Source organism: Mesoplodon bidens (assembly GCF_964165515.1).
Source record: "Mesoplodon bidens genome assembly, chromosome: X".
Classification (NCBI taxonomy): Eukaryota; Metazoa; Chordata; class Mammalia; order Artiodactyla; family Ziphiidae; genus Mesoplodon; species Mesoplodon bidens.
This window is the reverse complement of record NC_138163.1, coordinates 113,721,410-113,734,900: the sequence shown is the minus strand read 5'-3', so window position 1 is coordinate 113,734,900 and position 13,491 is coordinate 113,721,410. Positions and strand designations below refer to the sequence as shown.

Genomic DNA, 13,491 nt, shown 5'->3' with positions numbered 1-13,491 from the left:
CAGGCGGTCAGAAATTTGTTTGCATAAGAGACTGAGGTGTTCCTGGGAAATTCCTTATTTTGAGGATAGAAAGCAGCACAGTGAATTTGACACATTAACAAAGCTACTGAAGATGATTAATTAATGTTGCAGCACCTGGAGACTGTAGAAACCTACTATCAATCATGAAGACCTGAAACTGGTACCAAAAGCTTTGGTCACTGAGAGGCAGTAGTGATTCTGAGTACAGTGTGATGGCAGCCATTTGAAATTACCCCTTCATCTGAAGGATTCTTGTGTCATTAGGAGAAAAAGTGGCTGTAATGAAAATCTAGATGAAATTTTTTTTTTAACTTGGAAGAAAACACTGGGCCACCTGCGCCAGGTTTTTTGTATCCCTCTAACAGAAGGCAACAAGCAAAGTGGAGGTAACGAAATGCCAAGAAGTATTGATACGTTAAGGCATCCAGGAATATTTGGGGAGTAATTGGGGGAGCATACAAAGATTGATAAGAGAGGGCCCCTGAATTAACAAATATACACTTTAGCTTGGATGATAGTATTAACATTTAAGAAGCATTGAGAACAAGCAAACACAAACCAATAAGGCAAACCTACACCAAGTGCCTGTGCATGAACTAGTTATAACTATTTGGGCACTAAAAATAACTTGCAGGCTAGCAGAGGTCTGTGGGTCACAATTTGAGTAGCTATAAATTTGATAATAAGTGATCCTGTTCTTTCTCTCTCTCTCCCTTTCTTTCTCTCTCTCTCTCTCTCTCTCTCTCTCTCTCACACACACACACACACACACACACACACGCATGCACACACGCACAGAGACTTATGCTCCTCTCCTATGAGCTTTCCTGTATTGCTGCAATAAAGTTTCTAAGTATTTATATCTAAGATACCCTCTATCCTTAGTGAGATAAGGAAAAGGAATTGGCTTCTTCTATTACTCCATTTCCCTTGAGAGTCTTCCTTAATTTCATAAATAGCAATAAAAATGTTATGATTCTTAAAAATAAATAAGTCCACGTCTACAGTATCACATTGTTTTCCAGAATTATCTTGCTGCAAAAAAAAAAACTTCCAAAAATCCTACCAAAAAATTATTTGAATGCAGATCTTTGATTCTTAGAAACCTGAAGCTTCTCTTCTGTGGATTGGGTTTGTAGAAGACAGTTTCTCTCCCCTCTAGACATGTGTAGCCCTGTTGTGGGTCTATGTATGCTCAACAAGTGTGAGGCACTAAAATTGCTACAGTTCCCATTTTGTCTTGAAGTTTTTTAGTGTCACTTACATCCCACAGTGTCAGGAAGAATTAATTATTATTATTTATGACTCAAAAGTGGACGAGTAATGGTAGGAATATAGTTTCTTCTAGCCAATAATAAATTGTTATTTGACTACAGGTGACACTCATATTTATTAGACACTAGCTATACTAAACAAAAATAACTACGGTTATTGCACAGGCATCATATATCATGAAACCAGTTTTCATTGAATAGCTTTGAATTCTTAGAATCATTGAATCTTAGACCTAGAAGAAACTTCAAAAATCACATAGTACACTGTACATTTTTCAAAATCAACATTATAAACAGTTCATTTTCATTAAAGATAATTTGGAAAATATAGAAAGACAATGTCACATCTAGTCCCATTACCTACAATCATTTTGAATATTATGTGTCCTTTCTTCCAGCCTACTTTCTATGCAAAGGTGACTTATTTTATAAAAATATAAGTAATACTGGATATACAATATTATGTTGTGATTTTACACTGAAAATTATATTGTAAATATTTTCTACACTATTACATAACCTTCCCAAATAGCATTTTACATAGTTTTGCAAAATAATTCACCAAATGCTATACCATAAGTTACTTAAACATTCTTCTTATAATTAATAATTAATTGATACATTAATTTTCATGATCATAAATTACACAGAAATTAATAATTTATGAAAACATTATCTTGCCTATGCAGGGTCACCTTACACTAACTCCTTCATCTTGTATAACTGGTATACTCTTGTTCACCCCACAAATAGAATAAAATTTAAGTTTTAGTCCAGTCTGGTAAATTTCATTAAGTCTAGTGATTTAAACTGAGTTTCATTTGGAAGAGCCCAGATTTCAGATTTTCTTTGCATCTACTGTTATTTCTAAGAAGTCTGTAGGGCTTAACTGTACCTCAGGGCACTGGGGAGAAAAGATGGAGTCCATAAGATGGTATTGATCTGATCCCCTCCCTGGGTGTTTTCCTGGCATTTGCTGCTAAAATTTTGGCTGATGCAATTTTTGACCTGTTTTCCTGACAGCTTGGCCCAGTCTTAGATCCCAGCGGTACCTGAGAATTCTCTGAAGTCTTTTTTTTTTTTTTTTTTTTTTTTTTTTGCGGTACACGGGCCTCTCCCGTTGCAGAGCACAGGCCAGCCGCTCCGCGGCATGTGGGATCCTCCCGGACCGGGGCATGAACCCGTGTCCCCTGCATCGGCAGGCGGACTCCCAACCACTGCGCCACCAGGGAAGCCCTCTCTGAAGTCTTGATATGTGTCAGTTAGCTTTAGCTGCCTAATAATCCATCCTAAAATTTAGTGGTTTAAAACAACTTTTTCACTCATGATTCTTCGGGGCACTTTTTTGTCTGGGCCAGGCTCACGGGAGCAAGCTGGGCTTGCTCATGCATTTATGGTCAGTTGGCAGATCAGCCAGGGGATGGGTGGCCTCCTAGGTCCCCATTCACATGTCTGGTAGTGGGCAGGGGCAATGGATGTTACTAGCCCACATACTCCTTGTTATCCAGCAGGCTAGTCCGGACTTTTTCATATGGCAGCCAAGTTCCCAAAGCAGAAAGAGGGCAAACTCCAGTGCACTATTGCTTTTCAAGCCAACGTTTACATAATGTTTGCTAATGTCCCACTGGCCAAAGCAATTGTAAGAGTACACTACCAAAGGGCATGGATAGAGGGAAAGAAATATTTTGTGGCCATGTTCATAATATCCAGCATGCTGTGCATGTCATTCAGTTATAGCCACCAGAGCCATAGCAACCCAGTCTGGTATACTACCCAGTTAGACTGTAGGCAACCCACTGGGGGCATGCAGAAATTCCCTGATGCCATTTGAGAACCAAGGACAGCTTGGGAGTACTAGCTGTAGTTCTCTTTCTAACCACTCCACTGTCCCTTGTTTCTGAAGCACGTGGTTAAATGACTCCATCTCAGCTTACCTCAGCTTCTCTTAAATACCTCCTGTGTCTGCCAGGATTCTTAGTTGCAAATGATAGGATTCATAGACTAATTTAGTACAAAAAGTGTATTAAAGTATGTTAGGAACCATAGGGAAAATAATTTGAAAAAGAATAGACACTTGTATACATATAACTGAACCACTTTGCTGTATACCTGAAACGAACATGACATTGTTAATCAACTATACTCCAATATAAAATAGTTTAAAAAATAAATTAAAGGGCTATCCTGGTGGCGCAGTGATTGGGAGTCCGCCTGCCGATGCAGGGGACACGGGTTCGTGCCCTGGTCCGGGAGGATCCCACATGCCGCGGAGCGGCTGGGCCCGTGAGCCATGGCCGCTGAGCCTGCGCGTCTGGAGCTTGTGCTCTGCAACGGGAGAGGCCACAACAGGGAGAGGCCCGCGTACCGCAAAAAAATAAAAAATAAAAAATAAAGTATGTTAGGTAGACATTCTGAAAGGACCAAAGAATGGACCTAGGTGCTGTAGTCTCAGGAGCAAAGTATCAAGAGTTAATACAGCTTGGGAAAATACACAGTTCTACAACAGACGCTCTACTCAGGTCTTTGACACTGGATGCCAGAAACTCCACCACAGCTGAAGGTCAAATTCCTTAGCCCCTCTACTTCCTAGGTGATCAACCCTTCTCACATGCAACCATTAATTCATGTTGCTAACTCCAAGTTGAACACTGAGGTTAAGAAACTGGGTCACATGCAGAACTCTAGAGACAAGGAAATCTCGAGATGTAGTTTTTAAACTTCTGGCTGAAAAGTGAGCTAGAAGGTGGTTGGAATGGGTGCTAAGTGATCTAATCTCCAGTATTTATTGTAGCTTCCCATTCTAAACTCCAAGATTAGAGAAGGGAGATCAGGATGCCTAACTGACCATCTGGTCCCCCCATATCGATCTCTCCTTTTCTTCCTACAATCTCATGAGCTTGAAGGAAATGGATTCTACCTTCTCTCTGGTGAGGATTTGATCTACACATAGGGGCACTGAGCCTTATGGTGGATGGGGCATTTTGGGGTTTGGTTCCCTAGAAGCATACCCTGAGGAAAAGATCCATGTGCTAATGATTTATAAGGGAAGTGCTCTTGAAATAAACTTAAAAAAAAAAAGTAGGAACAGAATAGCAGGATAAGGAAGTAGGAAAAGGTAAGCCAGGTTGCAATTTCAGGCAAAATCCTTAGGAGGACAGCTGCAGCCTGATCCTGCGGGGCGGCTCTGAAGTGTAGTACCTGAGTTTGTCCCAATTAGAGATGAGAGGGCTAGGCTTTCATATCAATACTAGTGCCTTCTTCAGCTGTTGTTGGCTAAGGGCCGTGTCTTAGTCTGTTCGGTCTGCTGTAACAAAAATAATCATAGACTGTGTGGCTTAAACGACAAACATTTAGTTTTCAGAGTTCAGGAGGCTGGGAAGTCCAAGGTCAAGGCACCAGTAGATTTGGTGTCTGGTGAGAGCCCTCTTCCTGGTTCATAGATGGCTGCCTGCTGGCTGTGTCCTCACAAGGCAGTAGGGGCAAGAGAGCTCTCTGGGGTCTCTTTTTAAAAAAATTTTAATGAAAGTATAGTTAATTTACAAAGTTGTGTCAGCCTCAGATGAAAAGCAAAGTGATTCAGCTGTATATGTGTATCTATGTCTTCTTTTTCAGATTCTTTTCCATTATGGGTCATCACAAGACATTGTATATAGTTCCCCATGGTACAAAGCAGGTCCCTGTTGTTTATGTATTCTATTAATAGTAGTGTGTTTCTGTTAATCATCTGGGGTGTCTTTTATAAGGACACTAATCCCATTCGTGAGGGCTCCACGATCGTGACCTAATGACCTGAAAGTCCCTCCCCTTTGGGGTTAGGATTTCAACATATGAATTTGGAGGAGCGGGAACACAAGTATTCAGCTTATAACAGACCACCACAGGGTTATATAAACGCATAAGCAATTCCAGCTCTCTGCACCTGTGGGCAGAGCCAACTTCGGGAGCCCAATAACAATCCTCCAACTGGGGAATAGGAAGGAAGTTGAAGGCAAAGTACTTGAAGCTGGCAGAGGGATGTACAGAAACAATAAAAAAGATCACAGGATGGGAGTTCCCTGGTGGACTAGTGTTTAGGATTCCAGGCTTTCAGTGCCAGGGGCCTGGGTTCAATCCCTGGTCCAGGAACTGAGATCCCACAAGCCATGCGGCACGGCCAAAAAAAAGATCAGGGCCTGGATTTGGATATGTGTGATGGCGTAGTGGCTTAGCATTCAACATCCATTCCACCCTCTACCTATTCTGCGGTGGCTTGAAAGCAAAAACTACATTTCCCAGGCTTCCTTGCAATTAGAATTCTGGGCGCGGTTTAAAACCAGGCACATCCACTCAGAGGAGATGAAGGAAGAGGAAGGATGGGGAGAGTGGGAAAGAGAGACAAAATTAAAGGAAGGAACAGAAGGGAAAGAAGAGAGAGAAAGGAAGAAGGGAGAGGAAAGGAAGGAAGGAAATTTCCCTATTTCCATTGCCTATTCCCCTCAGCTCATGTTCATTGGACTAGCACTAAACCTAGCTTCTTACTGGTCCCTCTCCTAATGCTGTTACTTGAGAAAGTTGGAGACTTCCATCTAGGTGTCGACTGAAAAAAAAAAAAAGCACAACGTGAGAGTTGTGAGTTAAGTTTTACTGGGGGCAAAATGAGGACTATCGCCCAGGAGACAGCATCTCAGGTAGCTCTGAGAAACTGCTCCAGAGAGGTGGGGGGAGGGTCAGTATATATGTGATTTTGGTGAAGGGGGAGTACATGCAATCAAGCACATACTTTTTGCAGAAGTTTTCTGCTAGTCTCGTGAAGGTTACTGCTAGTCACGAGGAGGAGACATCACCATGAAGGATTTTAGTGCTTTTCTAGATACGAGGAGATGCAAGAATTGGGCTCATAAAATCGTCTCCTGAAAATAATCTATCTGAATACCTGTTCTGCCAATTTTTTCCAGAGCACTGAGTGCCTCATTTCTGATCTCCACCCTAAACTTCTTTCAGGGTGTGTTGAAGGTCAGCAGCTGCAGTGGCTCATAATTTAGTCCTTGTAGGGGTAGATGGCAAGTGCCCATTTGTAGGTGACATAGGTTACTTCTTCCTAGGACACAGCAGAGGAGTAGGAGTCTAATTATAACTCCAACTTCTCTACCAATTCAGATGTGTAATAAGTAATTTTCTTTCTTTCTTTCCTTCTTTCTTTCTTTTTCTTCTTTCTTTCTCTTTCCTTCTTTTTTTATTTCTTTTTCTTTCCCTTTCTTTCTTTCTCTCTCTCTCTCTTTTAAAACAACTGAATCTCTGAATCTGAACTTCCATTTTCCCACGATGGTAGAAAATATCAGTTCAGTCATTCTTGGCTTCTCTAATCCTTCTCAGGGTTGTGCCACAGTCCTGGAATCTTACACAATGTCAAGGAATGGTGGAGGGCAAATCGGGAGTTTATGGCTGACCTTCAAGTTATAGACTGTTGGTCATCAGTGGACACAGGTTATCACAGGTCATTGCCAAGAGGCTCACTGCTCCATCTACATGGCCTCTTTAGATTCCCAGCTGTCCCCTGCTTCTAGATTGCAGATGGAACCCAGGAATCTTTTTCAGGGCTTTCTATGGTCCCATCTGCCACAAGGCCGGTCCTCTTTCAAGCCATGCTACCTCCCCAGGTGTGTGTAGCACATGGCGGTATGGGGGGGGGCACTCTCAGAATGCTTTGTCTTACTTAAAATAATCAGATAAATCAAAACATTCTTCTGACTGGAATATGCTGACAGTGCAAAATATCTTTTAATTCATCTTGCAGTTTGAGCTGAAATATTCGCCCCCTGAACCTTGATCTTTTCCTCTATTTTTCTAGAGGAAAAAAATTAACTATAGCCTGCAAAAGAAAATGTGTAAAAACCAATCTCACACTTGCCTTGTTGTTTTCATCCTCCTAATCCCCAAAGTTGGTAAATCACAAAAACAACTTTAACAACTATTCTCTGCAGCTCTCTGGTGAAATGTTGAAAGACTCTCTACTTGACCTCATTCCTTTCAATATTTGAATTGTTCCTGGCAAGACATAGGGCACAGGAAGACAGAAATAAGGGCTGTGGGAAGGAGGGGAGAGGTTTCAGTACCAAATGTGCAATGGCCACACATCATGCCCCCTTTGAGATTAAGGCCAAGTCAAGGTGAAAGCCAGGGCTGATTACTAAAGTCCACACTGAAGGTACCCCACCCCTACCCCTTCCCTCACCTCCCAGAGTGCTCAGTAGAGAAGATTCTAGTCATAGCCCTATAATAATGCCTGAGAGTCCAAAACTAAGAAAATAGAGATAAGCAAGGGCTAGAGCTGCTGAACTGGGATAAACTGAAAGAAAAATGATTCAATACACCTTAAATAGTCATCGCACATGTCTTACTACACTCAGTGTGCCTTGCTTAATAAGTTTTGTGCTACATAAATGAGCTCATTAAACAGGGACTGTGAATCTCATCTTTGTATAACAGTTCATGCTCAGTAAATATTTGTTGAATTTAGTTGAATTTAAAGTGTGAGTAGGTAAAAAATATGACAGATGGTTTTTAGTATGGACAGTACAATGGAAAAGGAAAACAATCTAAATTATATTTATTGAATGTCAAACTCTAAGTTAACAAAGCTCAGAGGCCTTATTGTTAATGTACACAATTTCCTGATTATATTGGCCCAGTGCTCCACCACAGGGAAAATGTCCCCCGAATATCAGACATTATCAAATAGTGTCTGGGGAAAACAAAAGCTAAGAGATTATCCCTATGTGAATAATGCAAATCTCCTAGTTTTAGAACTTTTACCTCTGTTATGGTGTCAGTAAAACAAACAAAAGACACAACATTTTATTCAAAGATAACATAATCACTACTCAGAGAAAGGAAAAACAAACAAGACACAGTACATGGGGAAAGAAATTCACTTAAAATGTTAACTATGAGTACTTGGGGACTGAGGGATTAGAGGTATTTTCTACTTTGCTGTTATCCAGATTTTCTAGAGTGAGCAGGTACCACCTTTATAATGGAAAACAGAAACGTGTTTTAAAAGAAAGAAAGATACAGGTAGAATTAGAGTCCAGAAAAGGATGTCTAAAATGAGCAAGAGGAAAAGTGGATTCACGCCTATGGACAAAACAGAATACACAGTATGAGATGACAGCAGACAGAAAAGGAGACAAACTATTTCACATATATAAGCAAACATGGACTTAATTCATCTTGAATAAGGACGACTGATGGTGGAGAGGCAAAGTCTGGATAATCAAGAGGAAACAATGATCCCACCTGTGATTGAGTAATGTCCCCCTCCCTGCCTCGCCCCAGCAAATATTCATGTCCTAATCCTTGGAACCCGTGATTATGTTGCCTTGCGAGGCAACAGCGACTTGGCAGATGTAATTAATTGAATAATCTTTTTAAGTACTTATTTATTTGGCCGCATCGGGTCTTAGTTGCGGCGTGTGGGCTCTACGTTGCAGCGTGCTGGCTCCAGAGCGCACGTGGTCAGTAGTTGGCGGCTTGCAGGCTTAGCTGCCCCACGGCATGTGGGATCTGAGTTCCCCGACCAGGGATCAAATCTGCGTCCTCTGCATTGGAAGGTGGATTCTTAACCACTGGACCACCTGGGAAGTCCCAAGAATCTTAAAATGAGGACGTTAACTTCAGTTATCTAGGTGGGGCCCATGTAATCGTAAGGGTCCTTATAAAAGGGAGGCAGGAGGCTTAGTGTCAGAGACGGAGGTGTGATGATGGCCACAGAGGTTAGAACGGTGCACAGTCATGAGCTAAGGAACGGGGGTGGCCTCTAGGAGCTCCAAAGGGTAAGAAAACCAATTTTCTTCCAGAGCCTCCAGAAGGAAGGCAGACCTACCAACACCTTGATTTTAGCCCAGTGAGAATGATTTTGGACTTCTGATGTCCATAACTGTAAGATAAGTTTGTATTGTTTCAAGCTATGAATTTTGTGGTCATTTGTTACAGTAGTAATAGAAGGTTAATATACTGCTCATTCATGCATTCATTCAGCTCCGGTTACAGCCATAGACTCTTTATTGTACCGAACACACTCACGCCTCTGCTTGGAACACCCCTTCCATCCATCTACCTACATCCTGTCTTGTTCTTCAAAAGTAATTTAAACCATCACTTCCCCTTTGGAATGTTTGCCTGCCCTGGGCTCCTCCGCTGTCCAGTACCTCCGGGCACATCTCCTTTTCAGCACTTACCACACTTGGGTTGCAATCATTGATAATTGTATTCCCGTTTGTACCACTTTGCCAAGGTGTTGCTTAATAAGTGGCTTCCTTACTTGTTCCTTAGTCATTTGCCTGGTCTCTCCAACATAACAAGCTTACAGAAGACAGGGCCTACTCCTCTGTGTGTGTACACACGCACACACGTGTCTTTCCTGCGTATGTTTAATACACAGTGCTCCCCCAAAGCAGCATCAAATAAATGCTCATTCAAAAAGGAATGAACCAGTCTGCTTTGTAACAAATCATTTCTCAAGTAATCAAGAGGGTAAACATCTCTGATACTATTATAACGCATTTTTATTATACCATTTACTCTAACCTGCTGTAAGAAATTAAGCTCACTTATTCATTTTTCTTCTTGGGGAGGAACTCTGAATAGCGCTTTTTACTAGTCAAAATTATCGAGTTTTCATATTGCTGGGTCTTTCACTTCAACCATCAGATGAGGTATCCAACACAGCCAAAACTTGTTTATGGATTTGACATATATTAATTGCTTGCCTACTATGTGCAAGTACTACTTAGGATGTGGAGAAACGAATGAATAAATCAAAGCTTCAATTTTTGGAGGCGGGAAGAGAAGCAAATGAATACTACCAAACAGAACACTATAAAGAAAAGAAGTAACATAATGATAAAGAGATGAGTGAGTTATTTTTCCCTTGGAGTAGAAAACCAGTCTTTAATGAGACAAATACGGTGGTCAACAAGAGAGCAGATGGTAGTAGTTAAGAACCAGGACTTTAAAGTTAAATGGAACTGGATTCAAATGTAGTTCCACCACTCACGCTGTGCCCTTGGACAAATTACTTAACTTCCCTGAGCCCAACTTGCTCATCACTGTTTTTAAAAAAAAAAAAAAAAAAGCCAAAAAGCTAGGGGGCGGGTGGATAAAAGGCATAGGCTCATGAGGTTATTATGAGAATTATATAAAACTCATACAAAATGCCTAACATGGCGCCAGGCACCATGGCAAGCAATTAATGCATAGTGGCTATTATATATTCAAAACAGTGAATAACATTTCTGAATTATTTCAAAACCAGGTTTTTTACATGACATTACATGTTGTAAAAAAAAAAAATCATTTACTCTACAAATACTGAGAAAGGCGGAGGATGCTATTGTGCTCCACCCAGATTCCTCCTCCTGGATGAGGAAATCATTCCCCCAGGAGCTGCCAGGAGCTTGGCTGCCAAAGGCTCACAGCTGATTCCCTTGTGGGAATTTTGCTCTGAACTGCCTCAGCTAAGGTTACGCCCCCTTCTGGTCAAGCAGGAGAACCAAAGCCAACGCTCTTATTTCAATTTAGATCAATTCTGAAGGGCCACCCCAACTCCAGAGCCTGAGATGCCTGAGGCCTCTGTAGAAACCTCTTCTGTTCTCCTCATTCCCATAAACTTGCTCACCAGTTTCTATCTCAGAGTGGGCCTCGTCAAGGAAGCTGAATTTAGTCAAGCAGCCATCCTATGGGCAGGGCACTGCTGTGGAGCAGGGTTGGCAAACTTCTTTTGTGGAGGAGAGATGGTGCTTTTGGCTTTGGTGGACCATATGTTGTCCGTTGCATTTAGCGGCTCTGCCTTTCTAGTGTGAGAGCAGCCATAGACAATATGTGAATGAATGGGTGTGGCTGTGTTCCAGTAAGGCCTTATTTTATGGACCCTGCATTTGAATAGCATAATGATCTTATCACAAAATATTCTTATTTTTATTTTAAAATGTCTCACAGGATTCTTAGCTCATGGGAGTTCAAAGGATGTAACTGGATTTATTGTGGTAATCATTTCCTAGTATGCAAATAGCAAATCGTGTTGTACACGTGAAACATGTTATATGCAGATTACACCTCAATGAAAGAAACAGGTGGCAGGCTAGATTTGGCCAATGAGTCATCATTTGCTAATCCCTGAGCTAGAGGAATGGAGTAGACAGTAGGTGCTCATGAAGCTACCATTCCAGTGCATGAATTTACAGAATTTGATGTCATGGGACCCTAGAGCTTGTAAGAGGATAAAGAAGACCCCCTTCCTAGCTCCAGAAGGGTCAAGAGGGCATGTAGAAAAGGAAGGGAAAAAAACGGGAAAAATAAGACTCATAATTTCTTTTGAAGCTTAGTACCAACAAGAAAATCAAACACGGCAAAATAAAGCAGTAGTTTAATATTCACTGTGTGGTATTTTCCATTTAGAAAACTTCATCTCCCCCAGTAAACAGAATTACATTTGAGTGGCAGTGTTTGTGGCTGTAGCTAAGTAATCGTTACACATAAAAAACACAATTGTAATTTGCTACTGTTTTAATCTTTATAAAGAATATATTTTTAAATGATCTGGTACAGGGTAGGGAAGATAGATATAAACATATCTTAAAGACTGTTTGAACCTGTCTTTATACCCAAACAGAGCAGCCTTCCACAGTCCATTTCCCTCCAGAAGAAACAACTTGGAGGAATTTACGAGGGTGACAAACATATTCTTAACTCCTTCCCCTGAAACCTTTGGCTTTTAGTTCTGCCATGGTGTACATTCTTACTTGGTTTGTCTTTTTTCTTTTCTATATTCCCTTAAATGAATCTCTTTTTTGATCATTTTTATTTTTGCTTTGTTGCTCTACAACCCTTGCTTTGAAGTCATTATAGCTCCTCTCCCCACATTCCTTCACATGTAATATTATGAGATTTCCTCTTAATCCATACCTGACCTCCAGCCAACCTTTACTTATCTAGCTCTTGACAACCGCTTCCTGCACATTGTCAGAATAAGTGAATAATTGTTGCTTAGGATTTGAGTAGTTGAGAAAGAGGAACAGAAGCATCCTCTCTATGGATTCACGTTACTATACTGAGAAATATGGAGACTCGGAGTGCTGATTTCAGGAGTGCTGACTTCAGTTGACACCAACTGTAAAAGGCTGTTAATGACTATGTCCCTGGCTTTTGAGGTCTCCAGGTTCTTCTCTCTAGAGACTTGAATACTAATTTGGTCCACACTTGTCATGATGAGTTCAGATGCCAGAATCTGGGTAGGAGAACTGTCGTGAAGCACAGTGTCCATGATGTACTGCTTGTATAACTCCACCACCTTCTGCTCCAGGTATTCGTTCAGCACTGCATTCGAAATAGGCTTCTGCATTTGCAGGCTGCTTTTCTCTTTGATGCTGGTTATTCTCCAGTAGGATGAATACCGCTGGATAGGTTTGGGTGGGAAGTCGCTGGGCTGAGGGGAAATGGAATCCTCCATGGACAAAGGAATCTCAGACGATTTCAGCAAAGGGCCATGTTCAAAACTGCTCTCAGAGGGAAAATCTGTTGTCACTGAATTAATGGCCATCACCTGGCCCCCTGCAATATGTAAGTCATTGTAATTCTTGCAGATACTCTTGCAGGAAGGTGGAACCAAGTAGGTCTCTCTGCTGGGGTCTCTGTATAGTTCAACGGCGGCCAAGTTTGGGCTTTCAAACACGGGATTGGGGTTTGTCTGCAACACTGTGATTCTCGGATTTCTACTGTGTTGGCTGTCTCTTGAATGCACTGAAGAAATAAACTTGCCTGAGGATTTGCATCTCACATAGAGACTTCGGACTTGGGTTTCATCCACGGAGGAATAGGGAAGAGCAGCAGCAGCTGTGGTTTCTGTCTCCTCTTCCTTTTCCTCAGCCGCCTGCTCATTATAAGATGTACAACTCCACTGGATGTCACTCCGGTAAGCAAGTCCACTGAGATACCCTTCTGACAGCATTCTGGAAAGGGAGTTAGTAACAATGGGGGAAAAGAAGACTGGAGTTTTATAAATTGGCAGTTGTTCTATCAAAAAAAAAAAGTAAAGGACAATAAATAGGTTCATTTCATGCATTCCCCAAGCTAGTACTCATTCTGTGCCTGCTGTGCTCCAGGGCCATAGCATGTGTTGGAGGTATAAAGATGAAATGGGCACAGTTCCACCCTTCAAGAA

The 13,491-nt window shown here is 41.5% G+C and overlaps 1 protein-coding gene across 1 annotated transcript; it reads right to left on the bottom strand.

Annotated features, from left to right (window-relative positions):
• Positions 1 to 12,360: 12,360 nt before the first annotated feature.
• On the bottom strand, positions 12,361 to 13,278 carry TASL (TLR adaptor interacting with endolysosomal SLC15A4; the record flags this gene model as incomplete). Its single annotated transcript, XM_081222536.1, has 1 exon — positions 12,361 to 13,278. The coding sequence occupies one exon, from the start codon at positions 13,276 to 13,278 to the stop codon at positions 12,361 to 12,363; it is 918 nt and encodes a 305-aa protein (XP_081078662.1).
• Between the last annotated feature and the right edge of the window lie 213 nt (positions 13,279 to 13,491).